Source organism: Barbus barbus (genome assembly GCF_936440315.1).
Source record: "Barbus barbus genome assembly, chromosome: 45".
Taxonomy (NCBI): Eukaryota; Metazoa; Chordata; class Actinopteri; order Cypriniformes; family Cyprinidae; genus Barbus; species Barbus barbus.
The window spans coordinates 12,037,839-12,063,675 of record NC_136723.1 but is presented as its reverse complement, the minus strand read 5'-3'; the positions used below and the strand labels follow the sequence as shown (position 1 = coordinate 12,063,675).

Genomic DNA, 25,837 nt, shown 5'->3' with positions numbered 1-25,837 from the left:
CTGACTTAATCTGTGTTTTGAATGAATCAGTTGAATGAATTATTCAACGATTCAGTCAAGCGCTGCCCTCTGGCATAATTATGTAAGCTCCAAAAAGAGCAAATGAAAAATAACCACCTCTAACAACTGTCTGCACAGTCTGGAATATTCAAGCACATACACAATCAATTAAATGATATATCAAAACTGCCAAATTGTTGTCATATTGCAATCATGATGATCACATGCTTTAATGTGTCTGTGTAAACATTAACGTGTTCATTGTTTCTGCTTGTACATGTGAGGTTAATTTACTGAAATATTTGTTTAATCTTAGAACTGCCATTACATTGACACACTTCTTCTTAATTGTATCATTTTCTGTAAAAAAAACAAACAAAAAAAAACGCTTTGAAATATGCATCGTGAAAAGCACTTTACAAATAAATGTAAATTGAACTCAATTGAATAGCCTATCAATGGTGTAAAATAAATTTAAGAATGAAGTCAAGTAAAATAAAATTATATTAAAATAGAAATTATAACTTTAAAAGACATTAAATTTTAATGCTCTTTCTCTGTGGTTGTCTTACAGTAGTCATGTTTGGCCTTTTTTAGTAGAAACATCAAATGGCAATGAAATGGCTTCCTGTTCTTCTCTCTGAACACATTAAGACCACTTTAGCAGTTTTTTTTATTGCCTTTGGTTTCCTGTTCACCATGTTGATTGTGGCAGGAAGAGAGAGGGACAGTTTTTTTCTCTAATGTGGTTGGATGCAAATGCAAACAAATCAGTTTAGACATGAGACCATCCCAAACCACAAAGACAAACCCATTTTCCTCATGCACAATCAAGCACTGATATGTTTGAAAATCATCTGAGTAATATCATCTATATGTGCTGTACAACTACACGCGGTTTACCATAATCAATACACATCAGAGAAATTATGAAAATTACCAGTAATGGAGTTTTCTGTCCTTTTAATGGTGGGAGGAGAATGTAGCACTCTGATTTCATTTTTTTTACATATGACTCTGCAAGCATGTACTGTACAATTGAAGTGTATTCAAAATATCTGATATGAAAAAACTGGTCTGAACATAAAGCAATAATATGACCATAATTGCAGCATCTGATGCGATTCACCCTGACACATCAATTGTATTTCTTTTCTAACGATATACTATTTATGATCTCAGAAAACTTCAGGGAATGTCACACAAGCTTGAGCAACATAAATGCAACTGAAGATCAAAGAGAAATGTAGGCTTGATTATATTCCCCAGGTGGTCATCATCTGCCCTTCAAATTATTGTCCAGCACACTGACATTTCTCAGATATTTATAGGCTAGTGTGAAAAGTGTCTGTCTAAACCCTATTAAAACTATCCACAGACATACTTTCTTTGAACTAACATTCATTATGCACTGACACTCATGTCCTATACGCCTACATGATTACTTTAAAAATATACAAATTACAGAACTAAATATTAAGATCACAGAGCAGGATTGTGTCGTGAGACTCGCTCTGTAATTTTAAGTGACTGCTTTGCAGCTGTGCTATGCATAATAACCACATAAACGACCCTCTGTTGTATAACTGGACCTTTGGAAAGCCTGCGGTGTGGCAATCAGTAGTATACAGTACTTCCATTTCCCACAGTTAACTCTTGGTTTTTAGTGTGTTTTAGTTGGTGCTACATACATTCTGTGTTGACGGAGCATAAAAGAAAACTGTTATCACTTTGGAAGAGCAGCTGCAAACAATTTAGGATGTAAACTCGAATGGAGTCCTTGAGATTAGACACAAATTAATCATGTGGATAATTGATTTTTTGATTAGCACTAATGTACACAGCAGCAGGTGCCAAATGTTGCTGCTGGCAACAGTGTAATCAAATATGTAACGGTTACTGGAAATGGGTCTCATTTATTGGTAAATGCATCAAAAAACTGAAATATTTATGTAAAATGCTAAACAATTACATGCAAGAAATGCTAAATATGTTTCACATGGATTTCAAGTAAAAGCAAATATTATTTCAGAAAAAAGCAAGAGTAAAAACTCTCAAAAAAAAAATATTAAGGAGCCAAATTGGATAACTTGACATAGGTGGCCATTCACAAGTTCCTGTGATTAAAATTATGCAAAAAATAAAAAAGTGCATTGAAGTGCATTTATGCATGTATGCATGCATCAACCAGTCAAACCAAGCAAAGCTCAAATTACTAAAATAAATGTATATTCTCCCCTCTAACTTTTTGAGGAAAACCATCCACAAATGGCTTATAGTTGTAAGGTAGGATTTTTTAAATCTAACATAGAAAAAATGCTGCACCTTGAGGGAGAAAAGCAGTTAAATGTCACAATGTTTAGAAATTGAGCACCTTCAGACCAACCGCAGTGCAACAACAGCTCGATGTGGACCTCTCTGTCTTGCTACCTTTTCTCTCTCTCCATCTTTTTGCTTCTGTATGTGACATTCTCACTCTATGTCAGACACAGACAGATACACATGCGATCATCCCGTGGGTTTTTTTAATAAATCATTTATCACATTTAGGTATTCTGTGTTACAAACTGTTCATTTTTGGGTTCAGGAAATTCCTAGTAGGAACACATCCCACATAATAAAGAAAGCAAGATGTAATCACTGTCCTCAACCTCTGTAGACCTCAATGGAGCCCACAGGTGTTGCCAAGGGAGAGATCAATAATTTGGAACAGGTGCTGTTTCTAGCCAACATTAAGCCTGGGAAGTGAGGAGAAAGACAAGGTTTTGTGCACATCAATGCATGCTTGAAAGATTAAGCCCCAATACAGCAATATATTGTATCTTGCCTCACATCTTTCTCAGGATCTCTGCTCCATAAGGGTTGGTGTTGGACACATTTCCTTTCTTCATTATCTCATCAAGTGGTTCTCAACTGACAGGGTTGTTGAGAAATGTTCACACTTACATGCAAAAGAATATTGTGATGCTAAATGGATTTTGGTAAGATTCTGATTATGTATACATCATAAAAACATGCTAAACACTTTCTATAACCTTGTTAATCCAATTGGTCATGTTTCAATCAGAATTTGGGTTCTTTAAACACCTTATGCAGGGCACACACTGCACGATTTTGAAAGTTGTCGGAACACTGTTCTTCTCACACTACTACACGACTATCTGTGGTATCCTCTTGTTGCTTTTGTGTGCACACTACACTATGGAACACTGACAAGGAGTCACACTTTACACAACTTTTCAATTCAGAAGAATCGCAAACAGCTGTCTGGTCTGCATCTACATTTCACAACCAAACACACAAGAAGTGATGCAGGACAAAACGTAACATCACATGTGAGACAGGAGTTCTCACACGAGACTGGATTTCTTCCTGTTAGACTTTGTAGCCAGCAAGAAGCTTGTGATAGGCTGGTTTGCAGCAAATAAAAATACAAATAAAAAGGATGTGAAGGAGAGTAAGGAGGGTTGCTTGCAGAAGCCATGCTTGCTGATTATTTTGTTACAGGTCTGTGACTCCTCCCCCTGAACCTACCCTCTCATTGGCTGTATGTCGCCGCCGATGTCATTTCAAGTCAAAACACATATCAGGACTCGCAGGAGTTGTAGACAGGTCCAGATATTTAGCATCCTAAATATCTCATGGGCATCAGTGACAAATCAGCTCTGCTCTCAGATCTTGTCTTTGATAACACATACTACATGATTGTTGTTAACACTTTACTTAAAGCCTTTATGCATTATAAAGGGTTAGTAAAGGGGATAAAGCATTATAATTATTCATAATGTGGGTTGTAATGCATTATTTCTTGTCGTAAATAACCAAATTTAAAATGCACGGTGTAACAATGAATTGATATGTGTTATAATCTATTAACTGTGGTTACAATTATTCATGTGGTCATGTGTACAATGCATTATAAGGTGCATTACAAAGTGTAATTAATGCATTACTACTTTCATAATGCATTTTACATAAAGGCATTAAAGCTTTACTTGGAACATCCACTATAACATAATTGTATTTCAACAATACAAGCATGGCTTCTCTTAAAATGAGCCACATAAATTAAAATGCTTTGTATAAATGATATGAAAGGAACAGTTCACCCAAAATAAAAGTCACTTACCTTCATGTCAGCCTAAACTTGTCAACAATGGAAACACAAAGATGAGGGAGTGGAGAAAAACACATGAAAGCTACTGAAAAAGTAGTCCATGGCTGCATCCGAAAACTTAGGCAGCTGACTTGTTGCCTCGATGCCTTATGAGGCGATGACTTTGCAAGACAGCATTTATGCACGAAGGCACCTCATGAAACTGATTTCGGACAGCCTTCTGAGGCAGCGTAACGGTTTAATGATCTATAACAAAATAGAACGAGTTTTGGTGATAACTAAACTAATTAAACTAAAACTGAATTACCATAATACTGATTTCTCGCTAGAAATAACATCAAAAGTGCAAAAAGTTAGTCAGAAATATACATTTACACCCAAACTGACCACCGAATGCAATTTTCAGAGGCCATCTTTATTTTTTTAGCTCAATCATTCATCACGGAATGGAACGCACAGGATTGTGGGATACCAAAGGCAGCGAAGGATGCATCTATGCTGCTGTCACGTTCCCTCTCGGGATACAAGGGGCGCGGAGACAAGGAGATTCCAATAATCCTTTTATTGAAACACAGATAGACGAGGCGCTTGGGGAGAGACAAACACATACGACGTTAAGACCGGACACAGGGGCAGGGAAACACAGGGCTTATAAACACAAGGAAATCAACAAGGAACAGGTGTGGACTAATCAAACGGGGCTCGGGACTAATTAACTAATAATGACAGGAACAGGAAGGCAAAATAGAGACACGGCAGGAGGGGGAAACAAGACACAGGACTGACAGCTGCCTTCAAAAATCGATCAGATGAAGGTATCTCATGAGAGCGGAAGTAAAGCTAACTTTGGATTCGGACATGCCTTGATGCCTCCTGCCTTAGAATGAATCCTCCAACAGCAGCATTTTTCAGTTTCCGGATACAGCCCATTTTTAGTTTTTCTTAAATCAGTCAATTGCTTTGTGTGTAGAAAAATTTATTCACTCAATACAATCCTGATTGGTTATCAGATTTTAAAACATTTAAGAGGCGTGTCCCAGATATCGAGAACCGCCTCATCAACAGAACTCGTTCTGTCCTTAATTAAAAACATTTATAATTTATGAAAGTTTGAGTTAGAACATTTTACAAGAATGTAATTTTAAAATGAAACCAAAAACCCAGTCAAAAAATCATTGACTTCACAATTATGGCTGCGAAATGATGAACAAAACTACAATTATATATATATATATATATATATATATATATATATATATATATATTATAAAGAAATAATTTCTCTGGTCACGAAAAATAATTTCCTCACTAATACATTGCTCATAGAGCACGAAACCAGAACATTAAAGTGACCTTCTGTGAGCCGCAGACACAGACAACCAAGCGTGAATACATATGGATGTTTATTAAACTACACTACACTTCACGTTCACATAGTATACATCATTGTTTGAGAAATAAAGAGCAGATCATTTTGATATCAAGAAAGAGACATCTAATATATATTAAACCGGAGATCCATTCATACACTTGAAAATGAGTGTTTACAGCTTACTAATACAAATAACGAGTGGTAACTAGGCTAATATAATAAGGAAACATGCAAACAACACATGCATATACCAGATACATTTGTAACTGATAAATTATGGTCTAAATAAAGAAATGTCTCTGTGTGTGTTATGTATCTTGTAATCGTGGGGGGTAGTCCACTGGTCAGCCAGGCCTGGTACCGAGGGTCATTTAGTTCTCTTGGAATGTGTTTGAAGTCCGATGGAAAGAACAAATAGTCAATTCTGTTTAGCATCTTTTTGACAGTGGGGGACAACCACTGGCAATTTAGCACCCATATAAAGTTAGAATGTGGGGCCAGGCTGTGAATTATATGCAAATGTCAAAAGGCTAAAAGGATCTCTTAAGACATGAAGTCCCAATGCAGAAAGAAGCAGATGTTACACCTAATATCAAGTGTAACACGATATTAATTCAACATAATGGGTGATGTACATATAACATACTTATTTCCAATGTCAAATGCCACCATACAAAGAATAAAAGATGTGCCTAATAACAAAACCATTAACAATCATTTTGATATATATTACCATTTGTTAATACTTCATTAGTTTTGCTGAGTAGGCACTTAAAGTCCATTATAAAATCTGAGAGGTGTAGCAAACCCAGTAGACAGCAACAGATCTAACCCCTTTGCCCTGATATATGCCGCAATAAACATATAAAGTCCTGTATAAACTCTCATATATATCCTGAGTATGCCCATGCACTGTCTATGTCAACCTGAAGTACAAGTTTAAGTGTAATAGAGGAGATGTGCAGCTGTAATGAGGCTTTCTGCTCTTGAAATAAACCGTACAGCTACCTTCATTATCACTGGAAGGCATGAGAAATATATGTCATTCTACTTGTGTTCTGGCAGCAATAGTAAAAAAAAAAAAAGTACTACCTAAGGTTGAGCTCACAGTGTGTGTCTACATGTCTTTGCCTGCGTGACATTTGTTAATGGGGCAGGCGCCAGTGTCTCACACATTGGACAGAGGTAACAATATAACGGAGGAGCAAAAAGCGGATGTTTGAGGAAGATGGCAACAATATTAGATGACACAAAGCTTGGTGCATGTCTCCAGCTGCGCATGCATCATTAAAGGGTTACTAGGTGATGCCTGAAAATGTGAGGAAGGCAGTGGGTGTATTTGTATGTACAGGATAGAATCTAGTATTAAAATCAGACAAAATATGATGACCCCAAGAATTGAGAGTCAATAAATGTATTTATATTTATTGAATATTTTATGATATAGAACTCATAATTTAAATAGTATATCATATTAAACAAGATACACATTGTTATATTAATATACTTGAAAATATATAAACTCATAAACTAATTAGTTATCTTTCTGGAATATTAAAACATTTATATATGCACATATCCATGTTATTTCATATTTCACAATGTAATGTAACTCACACACACTGCACACACAACTCACACACAAAGCACACTGGACTTTATAATGAGAACAAAAACAGTTGAACAGTCAATTATGGCGCCATCATAACTGTGAGAGTATTGATCATTTAAATGTAGCTGTACCTCCTCGATGTTATTTCAGAGCGAGTCTCAGCTGCCCACTCACTAAATGAAGCTCAAGGCGCTAATTAGCAAATCTGTGATTGCTGTTCAGGCCTCTGACTCCTTGTCATCAGAGCCTGATCATGAAAGCTAAATATAGAGATATAAAAGGAGAACTGAAAAAAAATCCCAGCATGACTCTCCATTTACAAGATGAAAAAAAGCTATAAATGTAATCTTAAAAATGAAAAAACACATATGAACATAAACTGTAACATTGCAGTGATATTCTTTAATGGAATAATTCACCTTAAAATATATATATAGCCTATATATATATTTTTTATTTTTATTTTTGGGTGAACTGTTCATAAGGGTTGCTCTCAGGACTTTGATTAATCAGCTCAAAATGTCATGCTATTGTAAGCTGAATTACAATTATACACAGAGAGAAGAAAATGCCACCTTCCTTTATTAAAAAAAAATAAAAAAAACCTGAACTTGCCCATGCTCCAAAAGAAAACCCACAATACAGTGAAAATATTGCAATCAATGCTAATGATGTTTAGATATCGACTGTCATTTCTTATAACAAAAATGATCACTAAAATGAGGCATCTGTGGTTTTGTTTTGATTTTATGATCACTGAATTGCATTTTAATCATACTGACTCACAGCATGTCAGCTTTCAGGTGTACAGACATTTATTTGCCATTCTTTGCTGCTTATGATTACTGATTTGCATATTGATCGAACATGCAAAAATGTGAAATTCTTCACTCCAGAAGCAGAATATCTTAACATGTGCCAAAACCAGTTTCTAAAATTATTTTCTAGAGGAAACACAGGAAAGAAAACATCAAATAGCAAATAAACAGAGATTTACATTTGCTACATATATATAAAAGTTGTTTGCTGCTATGGCCTGGTGCATATTAGATCTCTGATTGTATTTGGCATGGAGGTTACAGATTGCAGGGACCTGTCAGAAGCAAGTAGACGTGAAGATGGTTGATATAACATGCTGAAATCAATTAAACCTGCATGAAGGGTGAAAAATTTAGACATCTAGACATTACATTAGACATCACACAATTCGATTGCCAGCAAAACCTCTGCATTTTACATGGTGGCATTGGAGAATCTCCACTTTACAGTAATTTAGCAGATCATCTATTTGCAACAATTAGCAAATTTAAAGGAATAGTTCACCCAAAAATGAAAATATGCTGAAAATTTACTCACACGCCATCAAAGATGTAAATGAGTTTGTCTTCATCAGAATTTTTATTTTTTTTAATTTAGCATTACATCACTCGTTCACCAACGGATCCTGTGCAGTGAATGTGTGAATTATCAACACAACTGCAGCCCATCAATTAACATCATGTGAAGTAATAAGCTGCATGTTTATAAGAAACAAATCCATCATTAGGGCATTTTACATTTTTAAAAACATCCCTTTTCTGGTTTAAATTCCAGTCCCTAACCCATAATAATGCTTCCTCCATTGAAAAAGTCCATCCCCTGTGGTCATAAATCACTGATTTACTTGTTTATAACTGTTTGGATTTGATAACAGTGCTTGATCTGTGCATATCTCTCTCCTGATTCAGACAAAACAGCATTTTAACTGCAATGAGACAACAATATAATGATTAGAGGATTTATATTAGCCGGAAGCTAAAATGTCTTAATTCATTTGTTTCTTACAAACATGCAGCTTTTCATTTCACAAAATGTTAATTGATGGACTGGAGTTGTGTGGATTATTTGTGGATTATTATTATTATGCTTTTATCAGATGTGTGGACACTCATTCTAACGGCACCCATTCACTGCAGTGGATCCATTGATGAGCAAGTGATATAATGCTAAATTTCTCATAATCTGTTGGCCTGAGGCTGAGTACATTTTCAACAAATTTTCATTTTTTCAATGAACTATTGCTTTAGTTGCAAATATGAGAATAAATGATGACAGAATTTTCATTTTCAGTGAACTGTCCTTTTAATACGTAAACACAGAATATGTCATGATCTGTCAACAGAATGTGTGTATGGATTTTTCTCAAAGACAAACAGGCTGTATAAAATCAATGCAGCTTTGGCTGGAAGCCCTGATGAGCAACTGTGTGTCTCCCTCCTAGATTTGCACAGTTCACTTCAGGTTAAGAAATCAGCTGTATAAAGTCTTGGAGAGACAAATAATTGGCTTTGATTGCCGTTGTCTTTGCTGAACCATTTGGCTTATTTGTTCCCTGTTGTTTCAGGTCACTGCAGCCCATAGAACCAATCAAGTGGACACAAATGATTGTGTAATCCAATTGAAAATACATTTAATCAATTAAATCCTACATATTGGCACAACCTCTGTTTGTCCAGATAAGATTGAATTGTGCCCAGAATTGTTGAATCTAATAGAATTGGTGGACCTAAACAGAGTAAATCAGATAAAATGGTGATTAACTGTTCACCTGGACACCTTTCCCCTTTTTGTGCACTACAACATGATTTGAAACAAGCGTGGCTGCCAACAACAGACTTGCAGATGTTAAATATATTCCTCTGAAAATGTCTTTGTCACTTTTATTTGCATTTCTGCTTTAGCTATGTACTATAACTATTCTTGTAAAGAAAAACATCTTGAAAGTTTAGTCTGTAATTAACCATGCATATCAATTAATTAATTAAAGGTAATTGAAAAAAGAAAGAGCCATGAAGGGGGCCCGTCCTAATGTTCTTCACGTTCTGCCTTTTATCTGTTTTGAGCTGTTGACACAATCAGAGCAGCACATTCAACACACAGTTAATCAGTCAACTTCACCTGCAGAGATTATGCTGAAAAATAGATGAAAGCGGGGTAAGATGGGCCACTCTATACTAAAATAGTCCATTTAGATAAGCTCAGATTAAATTAAGAAATAAAAATCAGTGGTAAATTTTAACCATATATTTGTCATTTTGAATTAGATTTTATTTATTTAGATTTTATTATTATATTTTCAGTTCTCATTTTAAAGTTTTAGTTTTGATTGTTTGTTTTTTTTAGCTTTCATTCATTTTTATTTATTATTTTTATCTATTTTTGTTACAATTAACAACTGTATTTTTCACCTAAAATGTCTATTTTATTTCTGTATATTTATTAATTGATCTTTTCTATTAAATTATATTTAATATTTATATTTTCATTTTAGTTTAAGGTTAAGTCTTTTTTGCTTTGCTTTTATGTTAGCTTGCTATTATTTCAGTTATAGTTTGTCATTTTAGTACTTCAACTTCATTAAGTTTGCATTATTTATTTGTAGCTTGTAATATTTATTTTATTTTTTATTTTTTATTAGATTTTATTTTTATTCATTTTTATTATATTTTCAGTTTTCATTTTAACGTTTTTATATTTGTTTTTAGCTTTCATTCATTTTTATTTCATTGTTTTTTTATTTGCATCTATGTTTGTTACAATTAATAATTATGTTTTTCATCTAAAATGTATGTTTTATTTCTATTTATTTATTAATTTATTTATTTGTATTAAATTATATTTTATTTATATATTTTCCATTTTACTTTTAATTTTAGTTCAAGTTTTAGTTCTTAAACTAAAAATGTTTTCACACACACAAAATGGATATGTAAATACATTCTAAATATGTTGTCACATGACAAAAACAGTTTCCTAGATTAAACGGGTATTTGACACATCTTACCCTTATTTTATACAAAATGTCTGAAGACACTTTTGTCTAGATCTCAGTGTATGACCCTTGACAAAATCTGCAGCACAACAAAATGTCACAGTGACCAAGAAAATTGGATTAGCATTGGGTCCCCTTTGTTGCTCAACCTTTCAGTCTGGTACCAAAATGTGATGTTCTGTGGAACTCACTTGCAGGCATCTTCAGTGAAGTAAGTATAGGTGTTCAGCAGCGTGCCAGTTTAATTAGAGTGAAAGTACAACATATGAATACCTTATTAAGGAACTTACACTGAACTTCCAATAAAATCATTTTAACCTGACTGTTTTAAGTAGACTAGTTTGCAACAATTATAGTTAATTTTGCCTTATGAAGGTCGAAAGCAGAGAGCGTACTTCAATAGCACTTAAAACGTGTGGCAGAGCAAAAACAATAGGAGATTAGTAATATCAGGGTATTAAATCTTATGAAATGATTGCATGCTCTTTATTTTAGAATATACGCAATTGAAGCACAATGTTGACCTTTTCTGCATTTTATTTTTTATTTATTTTGATGCACAAGCACTCCAGTTGATTCCTAACAGGTACATTCAGATGTGTTTAAGGCTAAATGACACACTGTTCTGTTCTTTTCAAAGGGGATATGCCAGTTGTTAACATTTCTAAATATCATAAATGGAGAGAATTGCCAGGCCACAAAAGAGGCTCATTTTTCCAAATGACTGGCACTAGCATTGCTCTCAGTTTTACCGGAACACTGGGGGCGTCTTTTAAACAGTACATAACAAATAGTTCCTAATTCATTCATTTTTTTTTTTTTTTTACATTTTAAATCTACATCTAAACAGTCACAGTCACTGAAAAATTTTTAAAATGTAATTTGTCTCTCCTCCAGGCTTAACCCTTTAGAAATAACTAGTTCGCCTTTCAAATACGGCCAAAATACATCTATATAGTAGATAGAAGCGCAGGAATGAAGTAAGAATTGCACAGTCAGAAAAAAGAAAATAATAATAATTTAGATGTGACAAAGACAATTGTTGGTTTTGACCTGGTCACTATTTTCCATTATTGAGTTTTCAGTTTTAATATTGTTATTTAAGCTTTATAACTGAACTATTGAATTCCAACACTACAAACATGCACTGTATTTTGTTGTTATATCAAGAACAGACAAGAAACTTGTGCACAAGAGCAAGCAGAGATACTGTATTTAGGAGCTCATATCCCTGAGGGCAGTCCGGAGCCTCCTTAACGCTCATCTGTTCCACTGCACTGAGGATGCCACACTCCTTTGACCTTATCAAGAGCCAGCAGATGTTCTAAGCTGTCCAAATCCTCCTTCCTCCAGAAAACAACTCGATTCTGCCTGAAATAGCCATCCAGTTTCTGCTGTCCAGCCCCAAGGAACCACAAACTGACTCTGCGTGTTATTTACTGTATAGCGCAGGTGAGGTGTCACACTCAAGACAATGGAAGAGGAAATAGCTATGATAAAGTCCTATGGTTGCCTATAAAAATCTTGCAGTGAATGCAAACACAATAGCTATGAAATCATGGTAAAGAAGGATCAAACGTGTAGGTGTGACAGGCTTTATTTTTAGAAACACAGCAAACAAAGATTCCTCATCCTCCAAAAATATGACTCATTATAAATCACATATTGCAAATTTCACTCCTTGGATATCTCACTTTTGTTCACTTATTGAACTCGATTGAATGATTGGGGAAAAAGATACTACAAACCTGAACAGTCCCTGCTTTAGGTACAATGCTTTTCTATGTTTGTCCTGTAAGGTTTATAATATTGACACAAGTTCTTCAGGTCTTTTGCTTTAGATTGTACAGTTCTGTTTTCAGCACCATGGACAGCAAACAAGGTGGAAACAAGGAGGCTTTGAAACTGGCTTTGATTCAATTATCCAAAATGCTCCCTTTCATTATAAATAAATTAATGCTGATACTCTGACAAGCTTGGACAGAAGAATGTGTTATCATTTCACACATTAAATTAACACTCTGGTGCTCTTTGGTCACTTTTGACAGAAAAATGTTATGTTTTGAATTTTTAGAAAGCACAGCTTCATCGGAATGGTACGGAACTTGATGACTTGATGACTTTTATGGCATTTGGAATGTGAACACACCAAAAAAAGTGGTTGTAAAAAAACTGACCGACCATAAGAAATGAATGGGAAATTGACAAGAACACAAAAATTCGGCAAATTTTTGAGTGTCCAAATCTAAAAATTATGCCACAATGCAGAAGAAAAGTACACAGCAATGATGGGGTGAAACTCTAAAACGTCAAGAGTGCAAAACCAACACATCCACGCACGCGTACACACACACACTTATACACACACACACACCTATGAACTGGTGTAATTGGAACACAACAAATATGTAAAATAAAAGCAATAATTAAACTACAATGCAGCAAAAAAGTGGACAGCAAGGAAGGGGTTATACTCTAAAACATCAAGACTGCAAAGCAAACACATCCACTCACTCACACACACACACACACACACACACACACACACACACACACTCACACACATTCACAATTATACACATTCAAATGAACTGGTATGGCTATAGCCATAACGAGTCATAAATCTGAAATAAGAGGTTGAAGGTATTCTAATCAGACCCCTATGATAAAACATTTGTTAATTTTTGTAAAATTTTTATAGAAAAATGCTTTCTTTTTTCTTTTTCTTTATGCTTTCTCTGTGTTCAGGTTTGACTGTAGTAATAATAATTTAAAAACTGACGCTTTAAATCAACATTTCAAACAAACAAACATAAAAATCTAAACTTTTACAAAAAGTTGTCTTTGGAAATGTCTAAATATATATCCAAACTAACATCTTAATGAAAATCAGTATTTATGTCTAAAAACAGTTAGAGAATTTATAGGCCTTTTATATAAAGCTATATGGGAATCTATGGGCTCAAACATGGAATTGCAGATTAATTTCTTATTTTACTCCCACCAGATGGCACTAATCTGGTTTAAAAAAATGGATTTTCAAGGCATTGGCTCTATTTTTCTAATTTTTTATTTTTTTTTTCAATGGGAAAAATGTATCATAATTATTTAATAAATATTAATTAGTACCATGAAATTCTCTCAAAATACAAAAGAAAAAAGAAAAACTATTATTAGACAAAAATATATTATATTGATTTTAATGGGGCACCTAAAATTATTTTTAAATTATTTTAAAACTTTTGACCGTGAAGATCACAAGTGTGACTCCCAAATAAGGAGCACCATTAAGTCTGTACTACTTCAAAAGAAGAAGGAGGGGAAAAAAAACTTTATACATAAGCGTTTATACATAAAGACATTAATTTTTCTATGGAGCCTGATGATATAAAACAGAATTTTTTCTGTTAAACACTACAATTAAAACTGTCCATATTTATTTTGTTCAAAATAGAATATTATTTATAATATTACTTGTTGAATATTTTTTGTAGAAGTAAAGAGGTCTTCTTATACAGAAGTAAAAATGATAATTATCTATATTATATTATTTTAGATTAGATTAGATTATCATTTCGTAATTATTATATTTAAATAATATTATTCTTTTGTACTTAATATAAATATTCTTTCAATATAATATTTTTATATATAATACTATTTTCTAATAATATTATTATTTTATGTATTATTATTTTTAATCCATGATGACTGATACAAATTAGTACAAATCATATTGTTGCATCATATCAATAAATATGACATTATCTACACAAATAATTTGTTAAAATACAACGCATCAAGAGACACATTTCTAACTATTATCCATTTTTATTAAACATTATTATTATATTATATATTACTAACAGTAACTAACTTTAAATGTTCCTTTCAAAAATGTAAATTAAAATCCAATAAACAAGCAGCTGTTTGCTTCTCATTTAACAGATCTTTGGTGCGTTTCCCAAAAGCAACTATGGTCGCAAGTTACGTCGTTACCAGTATACTTCAATGGAATAACGACCATTGTTAGCTAACGATGCTTTTGAGAAACGCACCTCAGAACATCCTGCAAACAATCCTGATGTAATTTCACATTGTTTAAAGTTTTCACCACATCTATTTTCTGCCTTCAATTGTCACCGCTGAATTATTTGTTAGATTGTCTGTACAAAAAAAGTTCATCTGACAGTATGAGCGATGATTTTTATATCTCATCCTCATCACCACGGGAACTGCACAGCTGCTTGTCGCCACAAATGACTCACTATGAACTTCAGCAAGGGACATGATTAGGATGTAGACGAAAGATTCAGGAAATTCCTTCAGGAGATGTTTGTTAAAGAAAGGAACAGGCTTTTGTTCAAAGGTCTTTTGGCGTACATGTCTGTAATATTAATTACTGAAGACTTAGTATACATAATTGAATGTTTGTGTTTTGAAGGTGCCATGGCTCCTGCCTCTGGGTGCGATTTGGAGATTCTTAGAGGTCTCAGTAGCTCAAATTTGATACAAAACAATTTTATTTGTATCAATAATGATTCGAGCAACTATTCTCTGGTTTGTATTCAGAGGTACAACTTTTCCACTTTATCTAAGTGGTTTCAATAAGCCTGTGACAAAGGTATAATGGACTCCTGCAAAACTGTCAGCGTCTGCTGAATTTGGGTTTCGAGTCACACTGAGAAGTCTGTTTTCTTCAACACCCACATGTCCCTCTAGGGAAGCTGCTGGCAGTGTGCCCTATGGTGCCAGCAAGCAGGGTTGGCTTTATGAGGATGACTCATGAGACTTAAGTTAGCTTCCAGCCCTCCTTAAATCCAGCAGCCGCCGGCGCTATACAAGCTGCACTCTGAGACCAGCCAGAAAATAGACCTCTGGGCCAAATAGATTATGGCAAATGTGTATTTAAAATATGATTAATCAATGTTCCAACACTAGTCCTGCCCTGATTCCTAATTGGGCCTAAGTGGGCTTTTTGCATATGAAGAATTATGTATTACACGCAGGCCTATTTCCATCTATGTTGCTACACTGATCCTGGGTATTCTGGCTTATTTTGAATCTGTGGCTCATTGGTTCAGCCAATAAGTTACAACATATACTACAGCAATGGGTAAGAAAAAAAAAAAAAAAGAAGCTGTGACTGACTACTGGTGTGAACAAAATTAATTCAGATGTTTTCAGCTTCTATTCCAGTACCTCTTTATTTATAAATGATGTTAAAAGTTTCTGAACGACAAAGTACAATGATTATTATTTTAAAACAGGGCTCATAGGCCTAATTTAATTCAGTCTAAATATGGCTATTCTAAATTCCATCATTTTTTTTCTAAAGCACAAATTACAGGATCAAACAACACTGATTTTGTCATGAGACTTATTAGACATGTTTGATCAATTATAATCTAAAAATTTGTGATCATGTTTTAATCACATCAAATGCCCAACGTCCAAAATAGCCTATTCTATCCCTTAAAATGAGCAGAAAATAAAATATCTTAAACAATAAAATGCTGTTGAGTTGACTATATATTTTCTAAAGGTTTGTCTCCAACTCAAAATCTGACCATTCATTGAAGAAGAATATATTTTTTTTGTTTGTTTCCTATTTGTGGGAATAATTTACTTTACTTTTACTTTACTTTTGTCATTTAGCAGACGCTTTTGTCCAAAGCGACTTACAAATAAGAAAAAGTAACTAAAACTAAAAAGTTACAACTCTATAAATACTATCTACCCACATATTTAAGAAAATAAAGAAATTAAATAAAATTAACACATGCATATAACAACAACATTTCAATAATAAACATATCAATGAAAAAATTAAATAAAAAGCTACTACTATCCCTTGCCGGTGTCCCTGCCCGGTGGAGTCGCACGGTAGAGTCGATGGTCTTTAATATAAAGAAATAATCTAACACAAGCACACTTTAAACTCAATACATTTCACAAAAAAAATATGTTTGGTAAGTTTCAAATGATAAAAGGAACTGATTTTATATCCATTATGACATTTAGACCAGCCGTTAAAAGCAGTCATATTAAGTTATGATAGAGAAAATGTTCGACATAATTTGTCTGCAGATATAGTGTACCACTTCTTTTAACATTTTTTTTCAGCAATGGAATAAGTATTTACACATTTTAAGTATGAATAAAGCGTCAAAATAATTTTCGGTCCGCTGTATATAAGAATACATCACTGTTTCCCTTCACTTTACATGCTCTTGAAAGCTGAGTTGCATTAAGAACACACTTTACGGTAAAACCCACTTCAAGTCAGCTTAAAACTTGCCTGACTGAAATGTACAAGCCGCAGCACTGTCTGTTTTAACTGCTTATCATATATTTTTTTAATTCTCTAAAATACATAAATATGAACCAATCTATTAGGTCTAACCTTAGAAGATTATAAAAGAGAAAAATAACAAAAGACGGAACGAGAGTTCCTTCGAACAGATGACGTGTTACAGCGGGTCCTTGCTTCTTCCGGGTCCGCGTGTAAACAGTCCTGTCACACAGATCAGAAAAATGTAAGTAAACCATTTATCATAAAACAACACTTTGTTTTAGCCATATAAAGTATCGTATCTATAAATAAACTCCGTGAATATGTGTCTCTTTCTGCATTAGGTCGAAAGTAACGTTTAAAATCACGCTGACGTCGGACCCTCGGTTACCATATAAAGTGTGAGTGATCATTCAACACATGACAAAAACTAAATATTAATATTCATGTTTTAACGGATTCATTAGCCCTGATTTGATTCATTCTGATAGGAGCGTGTTTTAATATGTGCTCCAGCTCTTGAGTTTGAATAGCTAAACATTTTTTTTCTCTCTTCGTTATTTATACTTTTATTTTATTATTATATTATTTTATTTATTTATTTTGTTAAGTGAGTAATTGATAAAATAACGGCCTGGCTGGGGAATTAAACTGACACTCCAGTATAAATATCTAGTTTTAGCACAGCTGTCAACAGAGAAATGCAAGATGGTACTTTAAGCCTAGATAAAATTAGTTTAACCGTTTAACTTCTAAATATCACCATACTTCCCATGTTGAATAATCATAGTGCATAAAGAGGTTTGTGCATGAAAAAACAGTGTTGTTCTGTCTGCTATATTGATTGCAATCACTAGTAGTGCTATGGTCAGTGGTAATCTATGGATGTCATGCTGTGTCTGATGGATGGGCAGACACACATGCAGTGTGGGTGAGAGTGGTCTGTCAAGGGCCATTCAGACAGGCTGATTTACCTGCTCCTCTCTGACCACCTGCAGTGCTGATTGTTGCCAGCCATTGTGGATGATTTTTCACATGCCAAGTTTTTGCAAATGTCTTTGATCTCATTGAGTGGCTGGTTTTTTTATTATGCTTTTTCAAATATTATGATTTGAAAAAGCATAATATTTCTTAATGTGCTCTGGTTTAAACCAGAATTAGGCTGCAAGATTTTTTGTGCTTTGTTTCTGGACAACACACATTCACTAATGTTTTCTACACAGGGTAGTTCTCTATATTTGTGTGTGTGTGTGTGTGTGTGTTTACTGTTGCACTGAGATTCATTGGAATAATTGTATTTCAGGTTAAGTGTACCTGAGAGCACGCCATTCACGGCAGTTTTGAAATTTGCAGCGGAGGAGGTAAGTTGATTTATCTTCTGTTCTGTTCATAGTCTTATTGCAACCTCATTTGAAAATGTATTTTTGAGAGATCTGCTGAAATGTAGCACTATGCATTTGCCATGACTGACGATAGTTTAAAATATATATATGATGACAGTAATTCTCTACAGTGGTTGGAGCATACTGACTCTCTGCAATTATTTATTAAATTGGCATGGATCATAGCATATATCATGATGTTAACTTTAGCTCAATTGTATCCTATAGCAATAATAGTGTGTCCTTTTGAGTAGGTAATGATTTAGTCTAATTTGAAACACACCCAGACTTATCTCTGTGTCCACTGCCTCTCTTGTAAAAATCAGAACAGGATCAGTCCAGAATCATATAATACATTTGGCTAACAGTCTCAATTAAATGTTACTTTGACTACAAGGAAATGGTTAATGGGAATAACAATAAGTTGTGCTGATAATCAATCGGATTATTTTAGACTTGATTTAAGACATTTAGTCATTCACATTTGAGATTGGCTAATAGGCTATTGTTTATTTCCTAATATGATATATTAATTTGATATATCGTGATTCGTGAAGCTTAAGTAACCAAAGTAATTTAATATGATTTTAAATTATTGTAAAAATAAATAAATATATGTATATATATATATATATATATATATATATATATATATATATATATATTATTATTTGTTAGATAACAGCAATGCATTATCAATAGTTTAATATTCATTAGTAGCCATTAAATTATATCTAGATATATACAATATATTAGTTTTTGTTCTATTTTGCTGTATCAGCCTTGATCACTTGATTTTTTTAAATCTAGCATTGGCAAAGAGTATAGACCAACTATTTAAACTGGAAAAAGTAAAGTCTAATATAAAGCTGATACATTAATGAAAAAAAACACAAATAATGGCTGATATCGATATGTTCGTGATTAGCCATACATATTATGAAATTAGGGTCAAATTTGACAGAACCCTCTTGATTTGTGGTGGGCTGTCTGGTCTGTTTCACGGCTGTATTCAAGTCACGCAGACCTACGGCATGGCAGGATGATGTTGCAGATTAGCTTGGATCATCGCTTTTTTTGACGTAATGAAATGCCAAATCTGACAACCTCATAATAAGGTGTAATGCATCAAGTGGAAGCCAGAAAGAATGATAAAGTGCCTTTTTTTTAAATGCACAGGCTTATTTTCAGCTTATTTTCACCCTCTCAAAAACAATTTTTGTATTCCTGATTCAGGTTATGGTTATGTGATCGTTCATTGTTTTTGTTATCTCTTTTCCTCCTGGCAAAGTAGAGAAAACTGAATAAACTCCCACAAAAAGCTGTAGTGAATTAATTAAATATGCATTCTTGTGCAATATAAACAGTTATACATTTGAGTTGCTGATCACTAATTCTGCCACTAGCCTAACTGCTTGCGCCCCATCGGTTCTATGCTGTTAAGGGTGTAGAAATACCTTCAGGTCACCCGGCAAGATTTTCAAAGCCCCTTCAGAATGAATTTGCCTGTTTTTTTTTTTTCCTTTAAGTGTACTTTGTGACAGTGACAGTTTCTTCTAAGCTCAGCGCAGAGAGCTCTTTCTTCACACGTTTGAAGGCTTCTGTTCTGTAGGACAGACTCTTTAAATCACCTGACACAAACACAGACTCAAGTTGATTTTTTTCTTATCCTTGCCTGATAGAGGGACTGTGCAGGGCTGGTTATGGGACGTATTTGGCTGTCAGCAAGTTGTTGATGGATTGAACAATAAAACTTGTTTTCTTTTTATTCTTGCATTTAAAGTTTAAAGTGCCAGCAGCCACCAGTGCCATCATTACAAACGGTAAGTTATTGATATTAATATAATCATCATAATGCTCATATTTGGTCAAATCCTTAAACCAGAGGTTCTCACCTTTTTTGACTAATTCAACTAAAATAATCTGGATTTCCCAGATCAAGGGAACTTAAAAAAATATATATATATATATATCTCCATTCTTGTTTTAGCCTATTTTAATGATTTTTGTTTTTTTGTCTTATTTTAAATTGATTTAACACTCTGGCAGATTCTCACATCACCTTTGCATCTTCATTGGGTTGGTTTCTTCGTCAGCTGCACTAAAAAAAAAAATTACAAACTGGTTGTTTTTCGTAAATCAGACAAACATCTGCTGAATCCTTCACGTAAAGAATTCACTCAAAATGAGCTGTTGTGTAATTTTATAGTTATAGAGGGAGACTGCGGGGCTATGCTGCATTATAAGTAATTATTTAACAAATCATAAACAGAATGAAGACATAACTCACCACTCACACACAGGACAGATATTGTAAATGAGATTGTTTGAATTGTGATTGTTCAGCATTTTAGCACATCGAGTGTTTCTCTGCACTTGGTCATCTGTCTTATTCATTGATTGCCTTTAATAATGATTGTTTTGCATATGTACTCACATGGTGATGCTGATGTTGTTTGTGATTATAATTTGTGTAGATGGCATCGGAATCAACCCGGCGCAGACAGCAGGTTGGTGACGCTCCTTCACTCGATCAGGGCTGCATCTGGCTGTAATAAATGTCATTTTGTCAGCCGTAAATCCAAATGTCACACAGGACTGGAAATAGTGATACTTGCATTTGTTTTTTTAGTTTATTGGTGCTTCAATCCACCTTCCATGTTTTTTAAGCTTCCTTTTCTCTGCATTTTCTCTTAGCTGTCTTATGAAATGATACCTCGTCTTGCTCTCACTGTTTACTTGCGTAACTGCGATTTTCCTGTCTATCCCTCATAATCACGGGCATGCAAATGAATGGATCCTTCTGTTTACTGCCTCATATTGTTCATGTTTATCTGCCTGGGGACCTTTTGAGAGATTGAATGATTTCCTGAGACTCCTTCAATAGGCTTTGCATGTGAATTTCATATATTACCTTATGAATATTGACGATGTGCATCAATTACACCATCCCCCATTGCTGTGAGTTTATTCCCTTGACTAAATGTTTCTTTACAGATGTTTTCCATCCTACTTTACTTGTCACTTAATGCTGGAACGGTCTATCTCTGTAATCCATTATCCAATGCATTTACAAGACTCTTCCAGTCTTGTATTAAGGATTAAGAAAAAGTTTTTTTCATAACCCTGGAAACCATGTTTAAAAAGTTATTGAAAATAAGAAAGATTGAATGATTGGCTGAGACTCCATCAATAGGCTTTGCGAGTACAGTAAATTTCACATATTAGCTAAAGAATATTGATAATGTGCTTCAATTATACAATTTCCCATTTTTGTGAGTTTATTCCCCTGACTATCTGTTTTTTTTACAGATGTTTTCCATTCTGCTTTACTTGTCATTTAATGCTGGAGCCGTCTCTGTAATCCATTATTTGCTGTCTCTAATAAGCTGTCCCAATGGCATTCTGAGTGCCGTGCTGCATCTAATCACATAAAAATGGCCTGTAATTTTTCATACATGTCATGGGTTGAGACCTAAATGTCAAATGAGCTGTGATTCATTAGTTTTATAGTAGCAACATGTCTAGCCTGACCCGAATATGCAGCGTGTGTGTATTATAGAAACATGTACCTTCAGCTCTGCAAGTTATACAATCACATACTAAATATAGCACAGACACCTGAATAGATTTTGCTTTATGCGCTGAGTGAGTTACTTATATCAGAGGGAGCTGAGTGAGTCACAGTTTGTTGCTTATATGTACAAGTGCTTTAGTATGATTTCATAAATTTTGATTAGAGGAAACCGAGCTGTACCAATCAACCACTGAATAGACCTTTATTTATAGTTTTAGCTGTAATCGTATGTCATATACTGTACGTAATATTTTATATCTCTCTGATTCTACAGGAAATGTGTTCCTGAAACATGGCTCGGAGCTACGAATCATTCCCAGAGATCGGGTCGGAGGATGTGAATATCCAGTGCTTTTCTGTCACAGACAATGAACATGCTTATTTATTGTTCGGCCCTGAGGTGTCAGCGCTCACAGGCACTGCTGCGGCTCCAAATCTGTCAGAGGACCTCACAAATCTCACCGAGCTGCTGTCACAGCCCCCTTCTCAAAGATATACACTCGCAGGATGTTGTCGATTTGTTGTGCTCCCAAATTTCAAACCTCTAGGTATTTATCTTTGATCTTTCACAAAAAAATTCCAGCTGTCTTTTTTAAGATCACACACTTAATATGTTCATAAAGCATAGTTTTACATGTCTTAAATACATAGTTCACTTAAAGTCCAATTAGATGTTTAAAAACTGTTAAAAAAATATAATTCTCATTTTCCACTTTAAGAAGAAAAGGCAAATGAATGGAAAACATATTTTGGCTTTTTTTCTTCATATTTTGTTTCATTAATGATTGTTTTGAGCTCTGTTATATAGCTGTTATTGCAGGCAGATAATGACAGTGTCAATGTGATGAAACCCTGCAGCTGTGTAGCTAAACAAAACTATTCAACAGAATTTCTTAATATACTTACTATGTAAAAAAAATATTTACAAAATAACTCTTCCCTTAGTTGTAATGAAATGCTACATAAACCAATTTGACGTCTCAAAAGTCGCTTTTTGTAACTTTCGGGGTCACTCAAGTCAGCTTGCCTTTTCATTAAGGCTTCAAATCATGGCTTGACTTGAATAGTACATCAGGCTAATGAATGACAGGCTCTACCTTTGCTTTTACACCCTCCACTTACCCTCCTTCCCTTACATTACTGCCAGGCAGAAGAGGGGGAGAAGGGTCGGACTATTCAGTGTGATAATGGATCTTTCATTTGTTTTAATAAAAGAGCAGGCATGCTGTGCCCTTTCCATGCCACTCATTACTGGGAAAAGGGGAGAAGTGCATTATAAATACAGCAAGGCCTACATTATTCAAACGCAGACATGTTACTCTGGATCACATTTGAGAAGGCATCGCTTGCCTCTAGCCTCATTGGCAGGAAATGATGTGGTTTGTTCATTAGCCGTGGAAGAAATTGTGCTTTTACAGAAGTGAAAGAGCTTGCCAGTGTGACAAATGTCAAATTTAAAAGTAAAAAAGTTGCAAATACACTTGTAACATTAAAGAAAGCATTGAATAACGATCTATATAGTGCCTGTTTTTGTTGAATATGTTCAGCTTAAGATGTTTCGTCTCTTCAATTAGTTCACTTAAGTTAATGTATGTAAACATAAACCGTGTTTCAAAGCTTTCAGTGGATAAGACAGGCTTCAGAAGTCTCCTTTATGGTTCAGAGAGGTAGAAAGACAAACAGTGATGTTGCTATTTGCATAAATTCAATCCTCTGCCATCTGTAAGAAGCCTTCTTAAGGAAGCAAATGACAGAACTGTTGAATTTTAATGTTAGATATTTTGTATTGGTGTCATGGATGTGATCGTGTGATTTCAGGGGTTTAAATAGGGCACTACCTGGCAATCTTTCTATAAGAGAGGGGTCATGAACTGAGAAATCAAAATTCCGTTGATCTTTTGACATATATGAGGTAATTGTTCTATGAATTCTGATGAGGGGGATCAAAAAAGGACAGAAAATAGCTTATTGCTTCTAAATTATCTTCTAAAGTTTTTTTGGTGTGAAACTGTTTAACATTTATAAGTGGACCTCAGAGAACTGTGCAAAATAATAAAAAGGCAGTTCATGACCCCTTTAAGCCTTTTGATGGAACAGATGTAAGCCAGCTAAGCCTATGAGACAGCTGTACATTATGGGTCTTGTGATTGTACAACCGTTTTATGTATCTGCAAAAACACGTTTTTTTTTGTTTTGTTTGGTTTTTATTTCTGTGAGGTTCGCGAGAGGTTGAACACTCACACAAAGGCCACCACTCTTAATTGCTGTTGTCAAATAAGTCATTTTTCCCCCACCTTCTCAGCAGCTGAATGTTGTCCACATGTATTACAGATAAGCTATCACTGCCTGTCAGTTCTGCTTCTCACTCAATGCATCTTTTAGATGAAAAGATGTGGCATGAATTTAGATCTAGCTTGCACATTCAAGCAGTAGATTCATTTTCCAGTGTTCACTGAAGTAATTAATTTGCAATATTTTTTCAAGCAAAGGAAATACTAGCTTTGCGAGTATACAGCAGCAAATTGGTTTGGCCTTAGAAAGAATGTGGTTTTATGATGTTCATATTTTCAGGCACACAAATGAATTATCTGTGTCCTTTGTAATAAGGTTCAGGGAATATCAAAGAACTGCCTTTTTTCATAAGGTTTTGACTTTATTAGTCACCATAATTGGCAAAAATTCTTTCTGCATAAACAGTATGTCACGCTACGTTGTGGACGAGGAATTCGTCAGAATACAAGTCTTTTAATCACACTATCAACAATTAATCCAAAGGATCAACAGCAGACAAAGACTGAACAGAAACAGAAGGCTTATAAATACAGACCAACTAAAGAGCCAACGATATGATAAATACAAAACAGGTGATATGAATAAACAAAGATTAACTAATGAAAACAGGAGCTACCAAATAAGGGCTAAACGGGAACAAACATGACAACTGGAGGTACGCTAAAACCACAATAACAATCAAAGCAAAGTAAACCCAGAAACAAAAATAAAAAGCAAAGCAAAGCCAAACACAAAAAAAAAATTTAAGCAAAGTCGAAAATAAAACCAACAAAAATTAAAGCAGAGTAGCTAATGCCAAAAATAACATAAAACAATAATCAAAGTAAAGCCAGAAACAAAAATAATAATACATGCTACAACTAAATTGTCTAGAAAACACCTTACATTTATCTCGGGCCCATGTTCTCAGCCCATTTAATTTGCTGATGTAAATGTGTACAATCTACATGGATTATTATTTTTTATTTATTTATTTTGTTTGTTTCTAAACTCTGATTCAAAGTTTATTTTATACATAATTGACATACACTCTATAATAATGTATTGAGGGGCTTTTTTGTTTGTTTGTTTGAGGTAGGGAGGGGGAAAATGTTGTTTCTATTCTTCTATAGCTTAAAAAAAACAAAAATAATTCTCAGTCCAGTCAGCATATTGTGGCATAATACTGGAGAGGTCATCCTTAGATATGAAATCAGCCCCTCACACTTGCACCTCTCTTAAATTTTTGTTTGGTATTCTAGAGGTGTCTTGCTCTGCTTTAAATTATATTAGATGAAATGTCATGCCGGCACGAGGCTGCGCCTTCTTAAAGCTCGGCTTCAGTTTCATTTTAGACTTGATGTGACAGGAATGACTGAACAGGACATTAGCAGCGGCAC

General features: G+C 34.3%; 1 protein-coding gene across 1 annotated transcript; it reads left to right on the top strand.

Annotated features, from left to right (window-relative positions):
* Positions 1 to 17,189: 17,189 nt before the first annotated feature.
* LOC306863709 (ubiquitin-fold modifier 1-like) lies at positions 17,190 to 25,156 on the top strand. The gene is made up of 6 exons (XM_079407218.1): positions 17,190 to 17,451; positions 17,552 to 17,608; positions 18,511 to 18,568; positions 20,373 to 20,412; positions 21,067 to 21,099; positions 22,441 to 25,156. Exons 1-6 carry the CDS (start codon positions 17,378 to 17,380, stop codon positions 22,536 to 22,538), a joined length of 360 nt encoding a protein of 119 aa, XP_079263344.1. The 5' UTR covers positions 17,190 to 17,377; the 3' UTR covers positions 22,539 to 25,156.
* The last annotated feature ends 681 nt before the right edge of the window (positions 25,157 to 25,837 follow it).